Source organism: Hydractinia symbiolongicarpus, chromosome 7 (genome assembly GCF_029227915.1).
Source record: "Hydractinia symbiolongicarpus strain clone_291-10 chromosome 7, HSymV2.1, whole genome shotgun sequence".
Taxonomy (NCBI): domain Eukaryota; kingdom Metazoa; phylum Cnidaria; class Hydrozoa; order Anthoathecata; family Hydractiniidae; genus Hydractinia; species Hydractinia symbiolongicarpus.
In genome coordinates this window covers 9,258,011-9,281,830 of record NC_079881.1, presented here as the reverse complement: position 1 = coordinate 9,281,830, position 23,820 = coordinate 9,258,011, and the positions used below count along the sequence as shown (strand labels likewise).

The following is a 23,820-nucleotide window of genomic DNA, read 5'->3' as shown; positions in this document are numbered from 1 at the left end:
TGCGCAGCTTAGGTGCCATTTTATGTAGTTAGAGTATCTTGCCCCCACTCCGCCCCCTTTCCCCTTAGCTCCGGCATGAACAGGTTTAACAAAACATAAAACAGTTATGATTTTTATATATTATCTTTTTATTTAGAACACAATTAAGATGAAACAGAAGTAAAAACATTTGATCGTTTAGTTGTTTTGTTCGTAAAGTCTTTTGTTACGATTGTTAAGATTACTTTTGTTGTAATATTTCACCTTGTTCATTTATTACGTAACATATTTGATTTGCTACTTATTTTTTTATAAGAAATCAAGCAAAAAGTCTAGTACTTACTTAATTATTTCATGATGTTAGTGCAAACAATTCTTAAGTGGTTTCTTCCGAAGGAAGCTTTAATAAGGGTAGTGAATAAGATGTAGTAGTAAAATGTGCTTGGTTTCTCATTAAAAACGTGTACTTTTAAACACATTATGTTTTTAATTTGTTGTACTGTTTTTAAATTGCTTATTTTGTGTTCTTCAACATATTTGCATTATCATGTTGCAAGAGAAGGTCTAGACTTTAAGTCGACTTCACTTAATCCGAGCATTTTACTGATTTAAATAATTCCGGCGCAGCGACTTGCCATACCAAATAGGATAAGTATCGTGTCAATTGAAGTTTTCATAATTGAACAGCATATTCCGAACGGTTTCTCGTTCCTGTAGTACTTGGGAACATTTTCTCTCCTTAACTTGAAAATAAGTCGTTTATACTGGGTCTTAGTAAAATGGAAAATCATTAATCGCCAAACCGAAATCCTCTCTATAACAATAATATACGTTGTCTATCTGTGTTAGAAACGGTTGCACCACTGCGTTATTTTAGACTATCCGATCAGTAATTTCTTTGTTCACGATGACAGGCGGACAAGCAAGCATAAAATGCAGGGATATATATGTGAAGGGCAAATTCATGCGGGTTTTTACACAGGGGTGTCCTAATAAAAAGGAACCGCATCGTTGCATTAAAAAATACACAAAATAAAATTGATCGGTAATTTTATAAAAACATAGGTTTCATATTACAAGTTATGACCTATAGCGCAAGAAAACAATAATCAAGGGGCTAACAAAGACTTTCCCTGTCTATTGACTTGCGAAGAACTTTTCCACGATTCCGGCGCAAAACTGCTGATACCCAATACAGTAAACATTTTATCTTGCCATATGTGAAAAAATTTAGAGATGGCAGGCTATCCGATATCGTCAAACGGCAATTTGTTTCCACGGTTAGAAATAATAATTGAATCAACGTATTACCAATAATAATTATTGAATCAATTATTATCACTATTTTTAAGTTAAAGGAAATCAATATTTTGTGGAATAAAAAAATATATTTTTTTTTTTGGATCTAATCCCAATAATACAAATTTCGCGCAACAACAATAATATAATTGATCCAACGCATGCCGGTTGTCGTTATACATAGGATGTCAGGCTATCCTGTTTTCAAATAGGAACATCCTAATAATAATAATAATAATAATAATAATAATAATAATAATAATAATAATAATAATAATAATAATAATAATAATAATAACTATATTCATGGACTGTTTTGTTACATGTCGGCAGGGCTGATTTGTTACATCCGGGCGGGATTGCTACATAAATAGGGCTGTTTTGTCACATCGGGTTGTTTTGTTACGGGAGATCGGGCGGTTTTGCTACCATTCCGGCTGTTTTGTTACCGTGCATAATTTCAAGATGGCAGTAGTTTAGCAAATCTTTTTGGTTAAGTTTGAGGCCTGTACTGTATTGTAAACAAAACTCTCTCTACAATAAGTTGTTCAAAGTTTATGCTGGCTAGCTAACTGTGTTTTGCTTTGGTTTATATCGCCAGTTTTCATTTAGCTGGCAGCAACACTCGTGTAGATAGCTAGCTAGCTAGCTATCTCAATGAAAGTATTTTATGTTTGTTTTACTATTATTAAAAAACGTTGTGGAATAGGTGAAATAGCTAGCTAACTTACCCAGTTACAAAAGCTATAGCTAGCTCGTTAGTTGTAGAAGCTATCTAGCTAGGTTCTTGTAGCTAATTGTAGTGTTTAAAATCATCAGAAGACCAGAGCAGTGTTCAATTTCCCTTGGCTGACTGGTCATATATATTGCGGCGCCAAGCCTTTATCAGTCTTAGGGTTAAAAAAGTTTAAAAAATGTTACTGCTTTTATGACTTGTCTGAAAGTTTGTTACATGTAACTAGGGTAATTAGCCATGATCCACATTCCCTTGGAGGTTCATCTGGATGGGGGGGGAGCTATGGTAACTTTCAATAACCAGCATATATAATAGCCGCATTACAAAATTGAACCGGCGTCTCCTGCACAAAGTATGTGAGTTATGTGACCTCCCAAAAATGTATCGAGTGTGTTAAAAGTAACCTTGGAAAAAGTATCTGCTGTATAGCATTCTATAAGAGCTAGTTTTTTTTGACTAAAATATGGACATATTGGATACAATATAATTTTTTTTTTCTTTTAATTCATTTACCCGAAATACAATGTCGTTCCTGTACCACATTTACTTTATCGTCGTGAAAAAATATAATATACAAATATTTATTCCAAAAACACCAAACTAATTTGTGAAAATATTGTGTTGTGTTCACTTCTCTGTGAAGTGTCTAGCTAGCATACTGGAACAATGTGCAATATTTCATGTTTTTATATAAATAAGATAGCATAGCTTCATAAATGTACAACACAAGACATTTCATTCCTAGCCAAACAATTATGGTAGGCATAAATGCTTTTCAAATCATGGATATTAAATATTTATTATCTTTTCATTCTTTTTATATAAAAGTGTTAATTTATATAGTTCTTTTATTGCTTGTGACAACTTCATAAGTTTGTCTGCATCAACATTTCTGGTATTGAACACATTTGTTTCTGGACATTTGTAACTTTATTTATATATATTAAGCTGTGAATTTCTATATTACAACTTATATACATCATAGCTGGTCTTTGAATACCATTTGTACCTTGCACAGTGAAGTCGTTTGTTTAAAGGCATTATACAATATTTTTTATATATACATTAATGACGTTCTTTATCTGTAAAAATGTCATAACTTTTGTTGACATCAGTGTGTGAAAAATCATGTTAAAACACAGAAGCTTTTGAATGCAAAAAACATCTTTATATTTATTTTTTATTACTTGGCTGATACACGGAAGAGTTATATGAAAAATGCAATGGTTTGATTTGTTTATGGCTCATAAAACAGGGATTTTTATGCACCCATTCTTTGGTTTTTGGAGGGCAATAATATAATGATACCATAAGAACACAAGATAATGTCTATAATTTTTTTTATTATTTGCATATTCTTTAATATTTCTTTAAGAACAAATGAACAGCTGATTTGCCATAGAGAGTATATATGCGCTACTGGATACGGTGGTAGATGCAATTATATATTATATATGTAATGTACTCTTTAAATGATATAAAACTGTCTTTAAAAGCTCTGCTAAAATTCAGACAATATTGACATCGAAAAACAAATGCCAACTACCACCACTAAGTCAACCCGGCGTATACATTATCCCATGCAAATGCGGCAAAAAATATTTTGGGGAGACGAAGTTGGGAATCGCTACCCGCTTTGAACAACACAAAGACACCAACATTAAAGAAAAGTGGAGCGCATCAGGAGATTCATTTCACTCTAGTTCTTGTAATGCTGGTTATGATTGGGACAATGCGAAAATGCTTAAACATTTTCTACTCAACTTAAAAAACGATTATCTTTTTCATATTTTGGACATATATATATCTTTCACTGATCCCAAGTTTTAATTTTCCTGTATTCATACGTCATATGCAATTATGAAATTCTGTGTGTATTTGCACATTTTTAAGATTCTTAATTGCGTAAGGTATATAAATACAGTATTTTTCAAAAAATGAAATTAGAAGAACTACAAAATAACATAATTTTGTAGATCGTTTTTCACTGAACCAGCAAAAAAAATTGTTGTCCAACACAAAATACACAAGGGTTCCGACTTGTACTCTAGGTTTACCTGTACTTTAAGCACTTGATCTCCCATTAAAAGTTGACCAAATAGCTAAAATTGTGTTGTTTGAAATAACGTATTATGCATAATCTCTTCATAAGTTTATTAAAAAATATAATGTTACATATATATATAAATCAAATTGCAAAAGTCAACACGTATTTCTGGTTTATAACTATTACATATCCAAAACCTCTAGTGTAAAGTTCTATCCCGCATAAAATTTCAATGTGCTATATTCTCTTTTATTGACCTTTTCACAGTTTAAGTTGTTCACTTATTTTCTGTATTAAAAAAGGAAGTAAACAGAGTGAATTTAATAAGACCATGGGCATTATGAATATTTTGTATTTTCTAAAAAAAATGGTTTTAAGGCATGAAAATTTAGTAAGTTATTGCCAGTAACTCTACTTAAAACATATGTGAATGATTTGTAACTTTTCTTAATTCATAACAGTTTACTTCCATTTTTCAATTCTCAAAAAAGATCATTGTAACAAAAGAAAGATTTATTTAAACAATAGTTAGTTAAAACTGTGAACTCTTGTATTGCCTAATTTATTTAATGTTTTTTAACATCATTTTTATTTTTTTATTATGTATATATTTTGTGACAACTGCTATTTTATATATAAAGGTTAGCCATGTTTGATGTTTGGTGCCTTATTGTCTATCCTTATTCATAGGAATTACTTTTTCTTAGTTATAAAGATAAAGAACCAATATTGAACTAAACTGCTAAGTTGACATGAACGCTGCTAGAAAATATCCAGTGAGTGAATTCATTTTTTATGGGGAAATGGGAAAGTGATTTTCAATATAATAAACTAGTCGATAAGGCCTGTGGAGAAATCCACTTAGGCAGGAGGGACAATGTAAAAATTAGTTATTTTAGACCTTTTGCTGATGTCAGCAGTGCATATGAAAAAACAAATTGACGAAATTCATTTTATCCGTTGTCTCTATTGTGTAGAGCTCAACACGCTCATGAAGAGAATGTATGTGATCATGTGATTTTGATGAACGGTTAATGATATATAAGGGTTTAAAAAATATGCTGACGTCAGCAAAGACCCGCGAAAACAAACAAAATTAATTTTTAGAAATTTGTATACCTGTTGGCTTCAACGTATAGGTCTTTAAACGCTGATCAAGAAAATGTATAGGATCATGTACTTTTGACAAACGGTTACGGAAATATGGGGGTTTAATTGATTTTTGATGACGTTATCAACCCGTCCATTCCGAAACGGATTCAGGGACCCAGGTTTGGAAAAATTACCCAAATTGGTCCTATCTGGTCCCTATTTACCCACGCGGGGAAAAATCATTGACACCACCTCGTTTCCAAGTTATTTGGCCTCAAATATTTAAGTGCACTGTAATGGCTTCATTAATTTAATATAGGATATTGACGTTAGTAGTAGTGTTATTGACGTCGCGCCATAATGTGATAAAATTTAACATCCGAGACATACTTTTTTCGGCGACATCAGAGAAAATTTCGGCGACATCAAAGGAAAATGACGATATCCACTATGACCGTCACATACACTTCGTATTATTATAAGAGATAGAAACGTTTTATGTAGTTATTTATATAACAAATATAGGTATACAAATTATTATATTGCAGCTTTTGGTAATGGTACACAAATGTTGCCCAAAAACTCTAATTCAAGATATTTTAAACTTTGTTTCTAATCCGTAAATAGTATCTGAATAGTTTTTCTACTATATTTAAGCATTGATGCAACACATTCCAACTGCTTGGCGAGATTCGTGAACCATGCCCATCCCGGTGTGCCAATTGTAAAATGGTGTTACTGGTTCGTGACAAAGTGCCGTATCTAGGCTTAAAGTCTCTAAAACTCATAAAGACTAATGAAGAGCTTAGATACGATTATGGTGACAAATGCATGTTGTCTTTGAGAAAGCAGGTAATTTATTAACTCTAAGGAACTTTACTGTTATTTTGCTTCCAAATATTTACTGCATTTTTTTCTTATAGAAGAACTTGTGTGTGCCATTACATTTAAAAGATATAGAGAATCAGGTAGAAATCATTATTTCTTGTAGTGTACAAAAGTAAAAAGTAAAAAATTTAAAGATCCAGAGAAGCAAATATTCTCACCAGGATTCTATAATTTCAATTCAAGTTATTAATTGATGTCAAATATTCTTGCACACAAGGCAGTTGTTTGGATTATTGTGATCACAAATAAGAAATGTAGTGTTTGTATTCTTGAGCTGTGATATAAAAGAAGCTTCATTGTGAATTCACGTTTTCTATATTTGCACAAACAAAGTCAATTTTTTTCTTGCCTACTGCATGTTAAACTCGCATATTATCAAGGCTCAAAAAAATTAGTGTGTTCAAGGTTCTGCTTCTGTTCTTTCTTCCACTACAAGTTATATAAAAAAAAAAATCATATATATATATGATGTTTATCTTCTATTCTTAGCTAAAAAAGATCTCCCATGCAAGTATTCTGAAACTGAAGGTATGTATTACATCACTGAATTTCATTTCCTAATAATAAACTAGTAGCAAGCGCTGTTTTTATGTTGCATATTTCCTGAGATGTTAATATATAAAACTAGCATTCTTGTTTATTGAATTTTTGTACGATTGCTTAATTAATAACTAAAACTTTTGCTTGTTATTTCAATTTATCAATGATTTCATTGTAGGAAGGGCAAAAAACTGTAATTGAGGTAGAAGGTGAGCACACTTACAATGAGAAGTATAACCTTTTATCAATAAACGTATATTGTGACACAATTATTTTTATAGTATTAAAACAGCCTTACATGATTATCAGAGATCGTGAAAAGTAAGTAGCTCTCTCCTTTCTTGTGTAGTTTTAACGTGTTCAGTAAATAAAAATAATAATGATTTGGCTTTATTACAACCTGAATCTCATGATTAAATTTGAATTGTTACCGTTAACGTATTGTTAATATACCTGTTTCTTTATTATGTTTTTAGTTTGTTCAAGCCATTAATATATAAGACGAAGATCCCTAATCTTCACTTTGAAAAGGGTTGTCTGTTTGAAATCGACAAGGAAATCACAAGACATGACTCGTGTGATACAAGGTATCTTAACAGTTCACATCTAAATTAGTATTCTCTATGATGCTCTTTTTTATTCCTAGGGTCACTATTTTAAAGTAAGAGTCTTCGTGTTTTAATTTTATGCTAACTACAACTTCTTAACTGTTTCTGGAAAAGCATTACTTGGTGCTTTGCAGCTAGTGGGCGGCAAAAAACTTTTTTTATGGTATGACAAATCAACAACGTAGAAAATGCCTAGATGTATTTTCTACAATTCCTGCATTACACGTTGTTTTTTGAAAGATAACCGTATTTTGACCTGAGCCTCAATTTTCTTTGCAAAATGACTGAATATAGGCTCAAATTTTCTTATTTTTTTTCTTAATTTTTATTCCTCTTTGTTTTCTTTATAAATAACTACTATATTTTATCGACATTTGAAATAACATTTTTATTGAAGAAAAAAAGACCTCTTTTGTTATTTTGGGATAAAACTTTGTTAGTAATTAATTCCAGTATTTTGAATACATTTTGCCTCCAGAGATCCATGAATGCTGTATAGCTACTTTACTGAAAAAAAAGAAACTTGATTGTGTTCTTCTGAAATTACGGTGATTTTGGTAACTGTAAATCTAAATATTAAGGTCTTTAAAAATTGAATCTTGACAAGCTGAAACTGGGGATTTTCCTAAAATGTTTTTACGATTTCAAGGTTTTTGAGCGTCATCTAATAATCTACACATTTGTAAAAGAAAGCGCAAAAGTATTCGTTTTATCATAACTCCAACAACGTCTCTTAAGATCCTTTCTATTAATGTTCACGTAATAAATATGTTCTTCCTAGACCTCAAGATGTTGCCGATGATCGCTTTTGTGAATGTTGCAAGATACGTTACACATCACTACAACATGTATATGTATGCTATGACCCCTTTTTTCCTTGTAGATCAAATCTGTTTCTTGGATACAAGAATTATATCGATGGAAAAATAAAAATGATAGTTTTTTGACAGAAAGACTCGTTTAGCTATTGTTATTGTTTTGATAGCCCCTCGACAGTGATCGTCATAAAAGCTTCGTTACTAAAAAAAAAATTATGATAAAGTAGACCAGTTGATAGCTAAAGAAGTTGGTTGTGGCGACTTTGTCGAAGCATGCAAGAAGAAAGCTGCTAAAAAGTATGTACTTAGAAATAATAGGAAATGTGATTTTAGAGAGGTATGTTATAAGTAGTTACATGAAACTACACATTTAGTATGTTGTATTAGTTCATCAAAGTGATAATAGTATGACACATTAACAGAAGTGAATGTCAGTAATTTAGAACAAATCTTACGAGGAAAAGTATTAGAAGCAGATACGTTTTATTCTTTCTCAGTCATAATATATAATAGTCTTTTTATTTTAACTATTAGGTTTTGATAAAGAAAAATAAATCTTCAGGACATTCTCCAAATAAATAATTAGCTATCATTTTTTGCGTGCATTTCCGAATATATGTGAAAAAACGCTAATATTTTTTCATCTCACGCTAATATTTTTGCTTCATAGTTTTTGGGCGTCAGTTTTTTTACTTTGATTTCTAAGTGATATCCGTCGTTTCGTAGTTCATAAGCAAAAGCGATATGTCCCAATTAGAGTTATGATTTGTTACATTCGCTCTTTTTGCATCAGCATCATGTCAAGTACCTATCTGTTTTTAATAAAAATTTCTGGTGCTGTGTATGAAAGAAGATTGGTCCAAACTCCAGTTAATCTGCTAACGACAAGATGATCTCATCGTTGGACTAGCATTCAGATTCGTGTGCAAATTCACTTATATCAAGTTGAGTAAAAAGAAAATCTAGGATGCTAGTTAGTAATAGGACGTTAACTTTTGAGTAAGCTGGTTTTAAATAGAAGCGTCTACAGTGATAAATCTAATTGTAAGTATTTTTAGTCTTTAAGTTACCTAGTTAGTAAACCAGCTACACAGTTTAAACAGTAGTTGCAATACGAATTACAACTTATTATTATTATTCAGTACAGTTTAAAGGTGTTAAAAACTCAAAGTAGTAGTATTATATGACAATATGTAATGACCACATACACTTATCGGTTAAAAATTGATAATCCGTATTATAATCTACATCGATTTTAGGTGCTGGCTTAATTGCAAAGATGATTCACTAGCGAAAGTGTAGGGAGTCAGAACACTATATATGGAATAGGAACATCTGGTTCAGAGCTGCCAAAATTTATCTGTTCTTCCATCCACGATATTTATTGAACATTTGCAACAAACATGCATCAAACATTCGCAATAAGATGAAAATAAATTTACACAAGTTATTGACTTGATCAATTCATGGCTTGAAATTCATTAAAAGTATTATAGAACATTCAATTTATTGTTAGGTTATGCTATAAATGTTTTTCTATTTACAAAACATAGCATTTTAATTGTAATTCATATTTCTTCTTATTGGAAAAAAGATTATATTTTATTATATATTTTTGGCTCTTTACAAAGACAAGCTTGTCACGCATGTCAGAAAATTTGAGTGAGGAACAATGATGTTTTATGATCTCGCACGTTTGTGTCTAAAATACTACCTCGTAGCCAAAACAATTTACCTAGGACTTGTGACCAATTTAGCCTGCTAGCATTTTAACAAAGTTTAAAAACAAATTGATAGTGTAGCTATAAGCTTCCCCTTAGGGCCTCCCTTAGCAAGTATTTTGAAAAGTTGTCCTACAGAATTTACGCCTATCTTTTATAGACGTTATGTAGACGTAAAGGTGATTCCTTAGTAAATAATTTATTTAGGAAATCTACGTTTGGTGGTGTTGTTGTTGTAATAATTGTATTAGTGTATGAAAAACTTTCCATGATTCCTAGTAGATATTGCACGAAAGGATATCGACTTTGATAGTTTGATGAAAGAAGAAGCTGAACATTTAAACTTTGAAACTATTTTTTCAGTTAGCTTTTAGGCGACTAGCTAATTATTTTATTGGCCAGGTTGGTCATGTCAAACTTTGTCTATTTGTCACGCTTCCTCAAGTTTACCCGCAAGCTCAGAACCCTTTCTCATTCTTTAACAAAAAAAGCCAAATATGTTTTCCATCCTGGAATTTGGCATTGGAAATCTACGAGTGATGATGTGAATTAATCCCAACATCACTCGTGAATTCTCAAGGCGTTTTTAGGTAGAAACGTACGATGAGCGATTTTTGTTAGACATGATAGTACGTAGTTCATGGACAAATGGCATATGTTCGCAACACGAATTCTTTTTCACGCACAAGTAAAAGGACAGTCTTTTATACGTGAAATTTTTAGTTTTTATAAGGTGAGGTTTTTCTTGCAAGCAACACTTTTCCCAATGGAATTTTTCTCATTATTAAGTGATCGATAAATATAACTTAAAATTGGTAGTATTTATTAACATGGCTCTGAATTTGTAACAACCATATTAACACTGACATTGGCCAGCATAAAAATAATCTTTCCCTTATAATCTCTTGATCCAAACAAAATTCTCCCTAGATGTTTCTTCTGTAATATTGAATCCAGGTATAAAGTCCGTAGCTTCATGCGATATACTCCTGTTAAGCGACCTTTAATTACTGTAAGTAGCGGATCTGCTTCTGTTTAAATCTGCAGTTTTTGATTCTTTTTATAAGATGCTAGTTTTTTTAAGGTTTCGTTTCCTTACTTTGACGTTAAATAATCATATCTTTTCTGAATTTAATCGCGATTCCTGATTAATCCTGAAAATTTTGTAACTGAGAAAATATATTTTGGTAAGCTGTAAATACAACTTATGGGAGGTGTATAAAAAACGCATTTAGCACCGCTCATACATTGCATATTGTGCTATTCACATGGAAGGCAAATAAACTTGAGAATTAGCTTTAACCTGAGATTAACTAAATTACATTTTCACATTTTTCAGGAAACTGTAAGTACAGCAAGTAGTGTGCCACAGCAAAAATCTTTATTTAGAGTAAGTAGTAGGTTTAATTTTTTGGTACGCTCTCCAAAGATTATCAGAGGTACAATGTGTATAATGTATTGCCGTGAATGTTCTTTGAAGAAATATCATTTAAAAATACTTATTTTTATTTCTTTCTGTTATACTAGGGCAAGAGAAGAAGTTTATTTTGCGATAAAGATGTTCAACTGCTACGTCAAAAGTGCTCGTATATTATTGCTAATGGTCCTTTAACGAAACAAGGTGTCACTAAGGCGTTGGAAGGGGAAGATATACTAAAAAATATACTTTTGTACAAATTCGTACTCGTTTGCACTACGAAAGAAAACAACTATGAACACATCTGTTCCATGAACTTATGCCAGTCATTAAAACGAATAACTCTTCGTTAAAATTATTAAACATGTTAATGTTCTGCTTTTGTTTCTTTACTAATTGTTCTTATAATTGATGTTGCATGTTATCCCAGAGGCAGCACTGCTAACACGCACGATACTGTACTTTCCTAACTTTGACGACGATTATAATACTGAGTTAATTTTTGACAACTAGTTTTAATTAATGAAACTAAGTTTTGCTAAGCTAACATTTTCTTTAAATACAACCTTGATTAGACAAAATGTGTTTTCTTGCTTAATTTCATTTTGTGTATATAACGCTTGATGCACTGCTTTCTAAAGTTTATATTTTGTTTATGAGCTGTAAAGGCATTGGTCTTCTCTACTACATCCTATGTATGATTCTGTTTTAGCAAACTTGAATCTTCTTGTTATTACACCCTCTACTTTCGTAATTTGTATAAGCACGTGTTTTACGAACTCGTTTAAAAGTTAGAATTCAATTTAAAGTTTTCAGAGCATGCTTCATAGCATTATTATTGTACTTTTAACCACACGTTTTTAAAGAAAAATTAGCTTTAATGTAGACTGAAATATCTCTTGTTTGTATATAGTGGAAAATTTTGTGTATAATGTAAATATAAATTGAGATATGGATCAGGGACACGTAAACTACTACCTACACTTTATTGGACTTGTCTACTACTTTTCCGACATGCATCCCTGAACTATTAAACTATTTATTAAAGTAATGGTTGCTGAAAATATCGACATTGCTGTTGCTGAAAGTATCATAGGTGAAGTCATTGGTCAAGAAGCCTTTTCTTCGACGAATAAAATTTTAGCAAAAAGTATTTGTTTATGATATTAGTAAATTGGTTTGGCCTTGTTCGTTTCGGTTGATATTCTTAACAGTATCGAAAATTTAAAAAGTCTGGCGCTCACCATAGGCAAACTGGTGGTCTCTTAGGCCGTCGCTTGAGCTGTTGTGAAAAAACTTACACGTCCGCAGATAACCGAATCGGAAAAAGTTGCACCACAGGTTGAAATATAAAAATCGCATATAAAGCAATTGCATGATAACAAAACTTACGCTAATTTAATAATCGCTAGCCATGCACTTGTGGTATGCGGACAGCCGCCTCATGTAACAAGCCGCCGCCTAAGAGACTGCTTATAAACCCGAGGTAATTTTACGAAGACTGTCCAAATCTGCTACGGAAGATGTAGTGGCATTTTTTATACTCTTTCTCTCTCTCCTGTTACTATAGGAAGAGTTCTGATACCAAATTCGCTTTGGTTTAATGTTAAAAACACAGGTCAAATAGTTATCAGTCTTTTCTAACTTGCAAATAAAAACTCACAGCAGAATATAATACTCTCAACCTCAAAATAAAATACTCTTGTCGCGTATGTAGGGCTTAGATTTTGTCACTTGTAACAAGCAACCAAATTTAAAATTATTGAATCCGTTACATGAAATTAGTTTGAGGCATACAATCTATGTACTCTTTGCTTTTGTGTCATCAATACGTTTTATGTGTACTTTGTGTAGGCAATTTGGTTATGCAACATCTGCATCCGATCTATCAATCCTGCTACAATAAACTAGTACAACTGATACAAAACTGTGAGCCCTGCTACAAGAAACTATTCTTGTAATGCAAACTAGTCGACTAATATAATGTTATCCCGCCCCGTTTAAAACCGTCAATCCTATTTCGAAAAGTCAGTTTCAGTAGTAGAGACCAATGGACTAATTTTTTCATCATTTTATCTCGTATTTACTTGTCGTAAACGATTTTGGTCAAACATGCTACAATCCCGCCCGGTTTGAAACCATCAATTCTGTTACGGGAAGTCAGTTTCAGTACCACAGACTGGTCGACTAATACAATCCCGCTATTTCTTTCATCATTTTATCTCGTATTTACTTGTCGTAAGTGATTTTGGTCAAACATGCTACAATCCCGCCCGGTTTGAAACCATCAATTCTGTTACGGAAAGTCAGTTTCAGTAGTAGAGACTGGTAGACTAATACAATCCTACTATTTTTTTCATCATTTTATCTCGTATTTACATGTCGTAAACGATTTTGGTCAAACATGTTACAATATCGCCCCCTTTATAACCGCCAATCCTATTTCGAAAAGTCAATTTCAGTAGTACAGACTAGTGGACCAATACAGTCCTGCTATTTTTATTCATCATTTTATCTCGTATTTACTTGTCGTAAGCGATTTTGGTCATACATGTAACAACCCCGCCCGGTTTGAAACCATCAATCCTATTACGGAAGGTCAGTTTCAGAAGTAGAGACTAATGGACTAATACAGTCCTGCTATTTTTATTCATCATTTTATCTCGTATATACTTGTCGTAAGTGATTTTTGTCAAACATGTAACAACCCCACCTGGTGTGAAGCCATCAATCCTATTACGGAAAGTCAGTTTTAGTAGTAGAGACTAATGGACTAATACAGTCCTGCTATTTTTATTCATCATTTTATCTCGTATATACTTGTCGTAAGTGATTTTGGTCAAACATGTAACAACCCCACCTGGTGTGAAGCCATCAATCCTATTACGGAAAGTCAGTTTTAGTAGTAGAGACTAATGGACTAATATAATCCTGCTATTTTGTTCATCATTTTATCTCGTATATACTTGTCGTAAGTGATTTTGGTCAATCATGTAACAATCTCGCCCGGTTTGAAACCATCAATCCTGTTACGAAAAGTCAGTTTCTGATGAACTAGTCGACTAATACAATCCTACTACTTCTTTCAACATTTTATCTCATATTTACTTGTCTTAAACGATTTTTGTCAATCAATGCTACAATCCCGACCGGTGGAACACCATCAATCCTATTACAGAAAACTTGTCTCAGTGATACAAACTAGAATAATATATAATGTTAATAGTTCTTTCAACACTTTGTCTTTTATTTACGATAAACGATATTGGTCGTGAACATGATATATAATGCTGTAAAAACAAACATGAATGCGAGTTGCCGTGGTCAGGAAATACACTATCCTGTGAAAGTGTTTTGGGCATTGTTGGTTCCCAACAGCATAACAGTTTCAATATCTATGTTTTGGTTTAGTTAAATTAAGTAGTAAGTAATAAAAAAGATTCACACGACAACGCAACCTCCATACCAGGACCTGTAGCGTTTTCTGAGATGACAATGAAACGCTACAGGCCCTGAAAAAAATTGCTTTCTGTCTCTTGTATCATTCCCTTTGATTTTACGACTATTATGTAAAATAATATTTTCACCATCGATTCCGGGATCAATGAAACCAAACAACGCAGTTAATATTTCAATACTTGACATGCCTGCATAACGTAGTTAGTATACTGTTGGCGTTTGGTAACGAGTTCTTCCTTCTTCTTAATAAGGTCTTCTGCTCCTGTATTATTGTCCTTAGTATTAACAATGTCAAAATCGATTTCAGAAATATTACTAGCATTGTTTTCAGGTTCAACGGACAATTTACATGCTTTTCTTGGTGATAAACGCTACATTGGAGCTTTTCGGAGCCTTTCCTATTGAATATTGTTTTCTTACGCGAGAACAAAGTTTTTGCTCCCCTTGTCTCGTTTTCATGTGATTACGTAATCTTTTTATGAAAGTATTATTTCTGCTCATGTTCGTATATTTGACAAGAGAATAACGGAGAGTCGTATGACACTCAAATCTAGTAATGACGTAAACGGCAAACCTCATTATAAAGGAACCTGGAAGAAAAGAAAAGTTGAAGTTGAAAATAAATTTCGTTCTACTTCAGTTAGCTATTTGCAAACTTTATACAAATCTCGTTTCAGGCATTATTAATCTTGTATACAATGACCACTTTAATACTGCTGTTCCGCGGCAGACAATTAACTTGTTTTAACGGCTTGTTTAATTATGTGTCCTCTTTTATAAACAGTTATTAAAAATTATCTTTTCTTTTAAGTTTATGGACATGATATACATAATGTACCTTAAACAAGTTTAAACAGGTTTAAAAATGCATGAAATTAGAGAAAGGTGCATTTCCCAAAGATGATATCCTGTTTCGTTAATTAAAACTACAGTGGAAAAATTTATCGAATTGATATTTTTACCGATATCATTAGCAGAGTCTGTGTCTGTACCACCCAGTTTACTTTTGTTACTCAATACAAAATAGAGTATTCCTCTCTTTCCCCAATTTATTTATTTGTTATAAGCTAAATCAATGAAATGTTTTACTGCGAAGGTGCAAATTAATGCAAGCGTGATTTTAATCCGTAGGTGGTTCTACTAACTTAAATAAAATGCTTATCTTGTTTTGAGATTTCGAGAATACAATATAGACAACGTTTACTGTACGTGTAAGATATTTTGGGAATGGTATTTTTATTTTGTCGGCAATAGTATTTTTATTTTGGTTTAATTTTCTTTTAACTACTAGGTTTATTTTAATACTTTATGTATCATGGTTGGACTTTAATAATTTCCTACTAAAAAAAAAGAAAGAAAGAAAGAAAGAAAGAAAAAAAGAAAAGAGAGAAAAGAGAGTCAGAGAAATAGAACATTGAACATAACATTGAACCATCAGATCGTTGACGTCTGAAAGGACATTTTCCGCCAATCTAGAGGTGTAAACTTTCAAAATGACCGCGAAATTCATATGTAATTTTCTATTTAAGTAATAGCGCTAAATTTCATAACTTGATGACTAGTTAAAGTTATGCTTCGTTAATTTTATGTTACAAGGTAAAATACACTAATACTACAGCGCTCTTCCTTGTTGCGCAACATAATTAAAGTGCTCAACGCTCGAAGTCCGGAAGACATTACACCTGCAGACGTCCCACTGGATGTGCAGAATATCTGTCCTTAAGTCTAACCAACATATGTGAACGATTTACCTGCAACTAAACAGTCAGTCAACTTGCCGTTAAAGGCTGGGTAAAACATTTCGATGTGGCTTAAAGTTTCGATGCACTATAATGATACCAATACCCGTATATTACTTATGCGCTAGAAAATGTTATACTGTATACAGTTGAAAAGAAATATATAAAGGACGGTATAACCTGTGAATTTCCGTATTTTTTTAGAAACAAGGTGTTGATAAATAGAAAACCTCATTATAATCGCACATATGATTGTAGTAATAACACCCGTTCAAATAAATTGCATTCCATCATACTAACAAGTGAACATGGATGCATGAAATAAAAATGCGGGAAATATGTACGATATGCTGACAAAAATGTCCTACAATGCATGCTTTTATGAAGACATGTTTTTTGGTTGAAAACATCATAAACATATAGCTATCTGCTTTAATAAAAATATGTTAAGGTAAAACTAACGCAGCAGTTAATTCTTTAGGTTCCCTTTGAAAATCTTGATAATGTTCCGACCTGAAAAACCTTAAGTGGACAAGTGTGACCCACGCGAATTAAGGCTGCCCAGGCTGAGGATTTAGTATAGGTAGGTTGGTCATTGCCTATAGTGTTTCACTGTGTTTATAATGTTTTCACAAGTCCATTACAAATAAAAGCACAGGTTTTTGCTACATGTCAGACCTTATACCCACCTTGTATTACACACCAGCTTGAGGGCCTTGCAAAGTTAAATCATGCCGTATTTTGGGAATTTTTGGGAAAATTTTGGGAATTTTTGGGAAAAACATGTCCTAGGTTTAAGATCGAATGATTTAACCAGTTCGGAGAAATTGCATGTGTTTTCTCAGGCTTGACGCAGAATATTTAAGTTCATGGCATTAAAGTATGGTTAAATACAGTTAAAGGCTGAAATACGCGATCCTTTTAAATGGAAGATAAGATTCTTGTATTTTGAAAAAAATTATATGCATTTTTATCCGTAATTTCAAAATAAACATGGATAGAAACTTTGTAGTCACCTCACAATAAGCCTCAGATTTAGTTACATATGGCTACAGATAAAAATATTTGTCGGGTGTATTTGTGAGCAGGCCATCTGTGATATACCTAAGACACCGAGTATTTTAATTTCCAGATATTTTTAATTGTAACATATTGTAAACAGAGCGAAAATTAAATCTAGATTTTCTGCACACTCGGGCGAACGAAAATCTAGATTTTCTGCACAAAATCTAGATTTTCTGCACGAAAATCTAGATTTTCTGCACACTCGGGCGACATTAGTTTAAACAACAACCGCAGTCGCGGTTGTTGTTTAAACTAACGAATCAAAAAGCACAAAATTACAAAACCATGGAAATAAAAAACTTGTCGGCTGCATGTAGGAACAAATATCGGAAGGGTTAAAAAATTTGGAAATTTTTTCGGATAGGCAACTTACCTTTTGACCACGGTAAAAGGTTAAACTGGATACCTTAGTTAATAATTTCTAGTATCAGAAAAAATTCGTGCTAATTAGAAATCGTCTGAAACCAGTGATATCGTTATGACGTACACTGATGGCTTCGCAATGACGCCTAAAGCAACCTTTAGAAAGCACCTGGAAATGTTGTCTAACCCTGTAGCCCATTTAAGTTTGAGTTCCTTTCGATGACTTTTCACTCCAGTCTTATCGACTGTCTAAAATATAAAGTCTGTCGCTGTGGACTAGATTTTCAGTGTTTTTTGTTTCGTTATGTAAGTTCGTGAGGGTGAATGATATACGCTTCAATCAACTCCAAAATTTTGTAAAATATTTACAGAAATCTGTATCACTGAGATGTCAATAGTAAACGTTGTTGGTTGATTGCTAGTTCTGAGCTGTGTCCGAAAAATCCCCTGTTTTCTAGAAATGAACGAAGTTATATGCGTTTTCTTTCTGATCTTTTCAACTCATTTCTATTAAAGTTTTGTTGTCGTGTGTAGGCATCCAGTTCCGACAGTTTATTTGATTTACGGTCCGTGTACATGAGCTGATCTCGGGTTTTCATTTTCGTTTTACATCTTTGTCTAGGCAAGGTCATGTGTTCTTCTTGACACATCTCTTTAAAGGAAAAAGGAAAAAAGAGCGTGTTGATTGAACACATCTGCTAAAACATTTTTTAGATAATTCAAGGTTGTGAACGTCGAGGTTGAATTAAAAAGTTTCAATTGGCATTTATGTTACTACCGATGCTAGTTACATTGTTGGTTAAAACAATATCAATCAGTGTTTTGGTTGTTGAATAAACGCGTATTTTAATAATTGTTTAAAGTCTTTGATTTCAAAATTGTCTTTCATTCTTAGATGATCACTATTTTGTAGATAATCAGTGATATATTCACGAACATCGTGGTTTCGTCAATATCTTCCTTTTTAACAATTATCATTTAAGGTGAGATAGTTGTTAAAAAGTTTTTAATAGATGTTCAGAAGAATTCGGAGGCTTGCAAATGATACAAGAAGTAAAAGATTTTGATTTTCTTGGTAGATTGCCTTAATTGTCCTGAAGACATGCCTGACTATAAAATTTATTCCGTTTCTGATGTACATTTCTACTGTCGTTTTGAAACAAAATAATGTTGAGATCGGTTATACTGTTTCATTCGAGAAAGGTACTGACAAAGTAAATACGTCGAAATTTTTTATTAGTAAGCAAATCCATAACTTTACCATATTGTCGTTACAATCCACGAATACTTTGATAAAACAGTTTTAAGCCCTTTTTCAATCAAAAATCTTTAATTTTGTCTCGTGTTATCCCAGGATGCGTTCCTGTGAATCCGTAAACAAGTACAAAAGTAAACACATACATTGTTTTGATGCTCTCAAAACAGGGTTTGTTAAACACATTTCCATAATTTAAAGATTTTGGGAGTCTATGCTAATACTAACGTCATTAAGTTACCGAAATGAAGTTTATTTAACCATGAAGTTGCAATAAGTAATAGTGATTACTTAAGAAAGATTGGAACGACCGCTATTATGTCTTTCTGAACCGCCTTTTCAGCTCATCTCATCGGTTATTGAGCTTCATAGACATATCACATGTCATATAGCTTTAGGTTGCTCTATCTTATAATATCTATAGTAATTCCTCCCATTTAACCTCTCAGCTGTTTCAACAAAGCTTAAATCACTATTAAAAACGCTTTGAGTTTGAGAATTCTTAAATTTCGGTTGCGTTCTACTACCACCTAATATTACCACTAATTATGATAACCACTAATTATTATTTCAGAATAATACGTGACAGTGGAAATTTCTTGACACCGGTTGGGTGGAAACACCTTTAAAAGTGACAGCTAAGGAGGTTTTTTACACTACTGTTATGATACAAAAAGATTTTTAGCAAAAATTTTGTCAAAACGTAAAAATAGTCATGTAAAAAAGTGGCATGTTTTGGGTGAAATTTTCTTGAATTTTTCAGCTAATCCCCAATTCGAGAGAAAAATAAATGACAAATACAATTAAAATTACTGAGAAGAACAAAATACTACAAAAAAAAGTAAACAATGACAAAAAAAACCGACGCGTGAGGCAGCTAGCGACAAATTTAATTATCGCACGATTTGTAACAAAACAGCCCGATGGTGCATTTTATAATAATAATAATAATAATAATTAAATTGACGTAATTTCTGTAATTTATGCAAAAATTCGTGCAGTTAATAATCATTATAATCATTATGGTCGGCCAACAAATCATCGGCAATATCATGGAAATTGTCGTCCCGTAAGTTTCTAAACAGTGACGCATTTTCTGTTTTAAAACGTTCAAATGGAGATAGATTATATTATGTCTTAACTGCATTGCTAATTTGCTTTCCTTTTCAGTTACTTGAAAAACAAATTCCGAGACTGGAAGAACCGCAAGACACAAGCTTACTCTGCTGCTGATGAACCACAGTGGGTGACAGATTTCGAATGTGAAATGCAAACGAAATTCTCGCTGTTCTGGCAGTATCTTGAAATAGGTAAACAAATTACGTGTAAATATTAACTTTTAATGCTGCAAGTAAACAGTTGAATGCTAATTTATTTATAATTTAAAAACTTATGGAATTGGAGCAAGTCTAGTAAAGTGGTCAGACTGCGATGTGCATGAAGCCTGGTAATTTTATACGAAATTAGTATAGTGAATAATTTCTCTTAAATTTCCTTGTAAAATGTATACTCTTACTAGATCGTACTTTGTTGTACAACTACACGTCTTTGTTTATTGAAAACATTCTTTTTAAGTTCCGCCTGAATGTTTGTCAGCATCAAAGGAGTTTTGCAGTCAGTTCTGTACCTTCAAAATTTTTTTGTAGCATGATTTCTATTAATCTATCAGTTATTTTGTTTTTTTAATTTATCAATATTTTGCGACTTAGTAGTTAAAAGGACTTTCATCTCATCCTCAAGTCAAGAAACATTGATAATTTTTTTTTCAGTTCTTCAATACGGTTTTGTTACGATGTTTGTGGCTGCGTTTCCGCTCGCACCCTTTTTCGCCCTGGCTAACAATTTGGTCGAAATTCGTTTGGATGGTGTGAACTTCATTCACAACTTTAGAAGGCCTGCTGCCGAACGTGCTGAAGATATCGGTGCCTGGTACGGTATCCTAGCAACGCTGACCACAGTAAGACTTGTTTTTAATCGTGAATGGTATAACGTTATTTAATTAAAAATTCTACAAAAAATTGAAATCGCATAGGTGTTTTATATTTTTTATTAGGAACTCAAAATTTCGCTAAATTTCTTATTCTGGTACATTTTTCCTAGCTATGCAGTAATATCTTTAATTTAATGTAAATTCACCAACTTGTCATTTTGAAGCAATAGATATTTTGACTTTCACGTTAACTTTAAAATAAAAAAATATGTCCCTCAAAACCTTCTTCCTTTTAGCTGTTACGTCATAAATTTATGAATTTTACTTAAAACAAATTTTCGTTTCGCTGATTTTGTGTGTTTTACGGAAGAAACTCTTACGGAAAATGAGGTTAAATTACCGCGAAAATTTCTTCCCGCGCAACGTTTTCTCTCTAAAAATAGATTTTTACACTCTTCCCTCTTTTTGTCTTGGTACACTCTTCTTCTTTCTTTTTTAGTTCTCCACCATCGTGAATGCATTCGTACTTGCATTCACATCCGAATTGATACCTCGGCTGGCTTACAAATACTACTTCTCAGAAACAAACGATTTGCATGGCTTTACTAACTTCACCTTGTCTTACTTCAAAGTATCTGATTTTAAAAACGCATCTCGCCCTGATAATGCTACTTTAAATGGCTATGCAATACAAGACTATTGCAGGTAATTTTAATTATAACATCTATGGGGAAAAGCATGCGCAACAATGTTGGATACTGGATGAGGCTTCACCGGCACGTAACAGCGTTATAAAGCAGCCAGTTCCTTTTAATCTTCCGGTTGAAAACAATATTCAGTCAAGCAGACTAACCATAGTATGGTTCCAGATATGTACAGGCTAAACTTTAACCATATCTTCACTTTGTTTAGATACCCCGGGTTTCGCGAAGATACTTCTCCGTACAGGAGAAGCAAGGACTACTGGATCATTCTTGCTGCGCGATTGTCTTTTATCATAGCATTCCAGGCTTTCGTGTTGGCTGTCACGTTTGTTGTGGCGTACCTCATTCCAGATGTGCCGAAAAGTGAGATTTTTTTATTCGCATCGTGTTTACGTAATTTTAACTGCATATTTTAGTTGTCATGTAACGCCCAGACTAAATAAGCAGTGCGTAGAATAAACGCCTGAACAAAAGCCTAGGAAATTTAATAAACGCCTGCTTGAAAAATCTCTTTGAATAAACGGCTGAGTGAAAAACTTGTGGAGATTCTAATAAACGTTCAAGTATCAACCTGGGAAATTGAATAGCCCACTTCCTTCAGTAAAACACTGGGTATGAAGTTTGTGGAAACTTTTACGATATGCGCCATGTTGATTCTGTATTGTTGTCAGTCGCAAATAAAGCTGTGTGCTGTGCTAACATGTCTGGTATGTGTATGAACCTCGTTTAGCTTTTTCGCTTGCAGGGCTAGCTCTGTCTTGTAATCATATTTTTAAACGTCCACCGTAACTTTTTCTTGCAGCCTTGGAATTGAAAGTGAAGCGTGAAAATTTCATCGCATCAGAAGCAGAGAAAAACCACAAAGAGAAATCTGGAAAGCGAAAGCCAAGACCAGATGTGGAGAAAACTCACACGCATCGTGAACCGGACGATGGACCGGTTGACTCGGTTGGAGTTTAGAATGAGCGTTTTTAGCGGCACGATTTAATGTTTTTTGAGTTATTTCTTTTAAAAAATTTGTACGTGTTTTCGTGAATTAAGAATGTATATAAATTAATTTTTGTCTCTGAACTTTTTTTACACATTTTTAATGTTTTGCTACACCTTTCTTATTTGCTTTATTTATTTATCACTACTTTTATGTCAACTTCGTCTCCAGTGTCTGTAAACCTGCAAATATATTCGTTTGTCTCTGATATTCAAGGTTGTCCATCTTTTTTATATACACCGCAAATCGAGAATATGATTAACATTTTCGCACGCCTTGTTTCGAGAGTAAGACTCGGTATTTTTTTTATTCTTCAGTGACATAGTGTATTTTTCAGTGACATAGTGTATTCTTCTATTTTTGTTTGGCAATAAGCCCTCCTTCGTTGGGTATGTTTTTGTAGTGTTATAAATATGAGATTAGTTTAGTTGTGTTTGTCAGTTGTCATTTCAGCCTTTTCAATATTGATAGCTTCTTCGTCACGTTGTAAAACATTTATGAAGAAAATGGAATAGTTAACCACAAAAGTAAATTGAAGCGGCTGTTGCTGGGCAACTTTTATCATTTCCAGCATGTGCTTAGTGATAGATTAAATAAATGACTATTTTTGTACGAAATAAATTTTAAATGAGAGAAAATACTCACGGGAGAATATCAACAATACTTCGTTGTCTTCTTTTAGCCAGTGCTTGACAAAATCGTTCCCATGAACTGAACGGTCTAAACACTCCCTCCCTCCTCCGTTGTATTGTTCTGGATGTGTCCAAAAATCACTCTGTGCTTCACACACACAGGGATCCAGGCCTGAGTGCCACACAAGCAGATCTAATCTTTGACCAATTTTTGTAAATATCGCTTTTGTAAATATCACTGTACCATTTTCTCGCCCCTCGGCACTCAGCTTTATTATACTAACTCCGTGCAAATTGGTAATTTACGGGGAAAGATGAAAGCAATGTCAGGGTGTGGTCAAGGGTGTGGTCAATTTTAAGCAAGGTTCAAAGAAATTAAAATTATCGTCCAATTCGAGAAATAATGCACTGTTGTTATAATTTAAGCGAAAATGACAAAGGGGAACCATCCTCGTCCCTACCTAGGGCCGCTAACGCTTACTTGACGGCCGGCAAAAACCCTGGGGACCAGGTTAAAGGGGAACGGCTGATTTTATAATT

The 23,820-nt window shown here is 33.0% G+C and overlaps 3 protein-coding genes across 5 annotated transcripts; all 3 read left to right on the top strand.

Annotated features, from left to right (window-relative positions):
* Positions 1-4,680: 4,680 nt before the first annotated feature.
* Positions 4,681-9,617, top strand: LOC130648773 (uncharacterized). Of its 3 annotated transcripts, XM_057454869.1 has the most exons (9): positions 4,681-4,837; positions 5,811-6,005; positions 6,077-6,121; positions 6,531-6,569; positions 6,760-6,790; positions 6,863-6,902; positions 7,058-7,168; positions 7,971-8,043; positions 9,267-9,617. In XM_057454869.1, the coding sequence occupies exons 2-9, from the start codon at positions 5,883-5,885 to the stop codon at positions 9,276-9,278; spliced, it is 474 nt and encodes a 157-aa protein (XP_057310852.1). In that variant the 5' UTR covers positions 4,681-4,837; positions 5,811-5,882; the 3' UTR covers positions 9,279-9,617. The 3 variants fall into 3 exon arrangements, with proteins under 3 accessions (XP_057310852.1, XP_057310851.1, XP_057310850.1); XM_057454868.1 differs by having other exon boundaries at positions 6,760-6,902; positions 7,971-8,037; XM_057454867.1 differs by having other exon boundaries at positions 6,760-6,902.
* Positions 9,618-9,750: 133 nt separating this feature from the next.
* LOC130648777 (uncharacterized) lies at positions 9,751-12,008 on the top strand. The gene is made up of 3 exons (XM_057454873.1): positions 9,751-10,740; positions 11,068-11,118; positions 11,256-12,008. The coding sequence occupies exons 1-3, from the start codon at positions 10,705-10,707 to the stop codon at positions 11,496-11,498; spliced, it is 330 nt and encodes a 109-aa protein (XP_057310856.1). The 5' UTR covers positions 9,751-10,704; the 3' UTR covers positions 11,499-12,008.
* An 8,031-nt stretch (positions 12,009-20,039) lies between these two features.
* Positions 20,040-23,309, top strand: LOC130648772 (anoctamin-1-like). Its single transcript, XM_057454865.1, has 6 exons — positions 20,040-20,095; positions 20,197-20,336; positions 20,796-20,983; positions 21,456-21,661; positions 21,869-22,023; positions 22,463-23,309. Exons 1-6 carry the CDS (start codon positions 20,049-20,051, stop codon positions 22,618-22,620), a joined length of 894 nt encoding a protein of 297 aa, XP_057310848.1. The 5' UTR covers positions 20,040-20,048; the 3' UTR covers positions 22,621-23,309.
* Positions 23,310-23,820: the final 511 nt, after the last annotated feature.

What these genes read in the sequence shown, in the direction of transcription:
- LOC130648773 (XM_057454867.1), top strand. Translation starts at nt 5,883, where the DNA reads ATGGTGTTACTGGTTCGTGACAAAGTGCCGTATCTAGGCTTAAAGTCT. An exon ending in TAAAAGATATAGAGAATCAG is followed by an intron (nt 6,122 to 6,530) that starts GTAGAAATCATT and finishes TTCTATTCTTAG; the next exon opens with CTAAAAAAGATCTCCCATGC. An exon ending in ATTATCAGAGATCGTGAAAA is followed by an intron (nt 6,903 to 7,057) that starts GTAAGTAGCTCT and finishes TTATGTTTTTAG; the next exon opens with TTTGTTCAAGCCATTAATAT.
- LOC130648777 (XM_057454873.1), top strand. Translation starts at nt 10,705, where the DNA reads ATGCGATATACTCCTGTTAAGCGACCTTTAATTACT. An exon ending in TTAAGCGACCTTTAATTACT is followed by an intron (nt 10,741 to 11,067) that starts GTAAGTAGCGGA and finishes CACATTTTTCAG; the next exon opens with GAAACTGTAAGTACAGCAAG. An exon ending in AGCAAAAATCTTTATTTAGA is followed by an intron (nt 11,119 to 11,255) that starts GTAAGTAGTAGG and finishes CTGTTATACTAG; the next exon opens with GGCAAGAGAAGAAGTTTATT.
- LOC130648772 (XM_057454865.1), top strand. Translation starts at nt 20,049, where the DNA reads ATGGTCGGCCAACAAATCATCGGCAATATCATGGAAATTGTCGTCCC. An exon ending in ATCATGGAAATTGTCGTCCC is followed by an intron (nt 20,096 to 20,196) that starts GTAAGTTTCTAA and finishes TTTCCTTTTCAG; the next exon opens with TTACTTGAAAAACAAATTCC. An exon ending in TCCTAGCAACGCTGACCACA is followed by an intron (nt 20,984 to 21,455) that starts GTAAGACTTGTT and finishes TTTCTTTTTTAG; the next exon opens with TTCTCCACCATCGTGAATGC.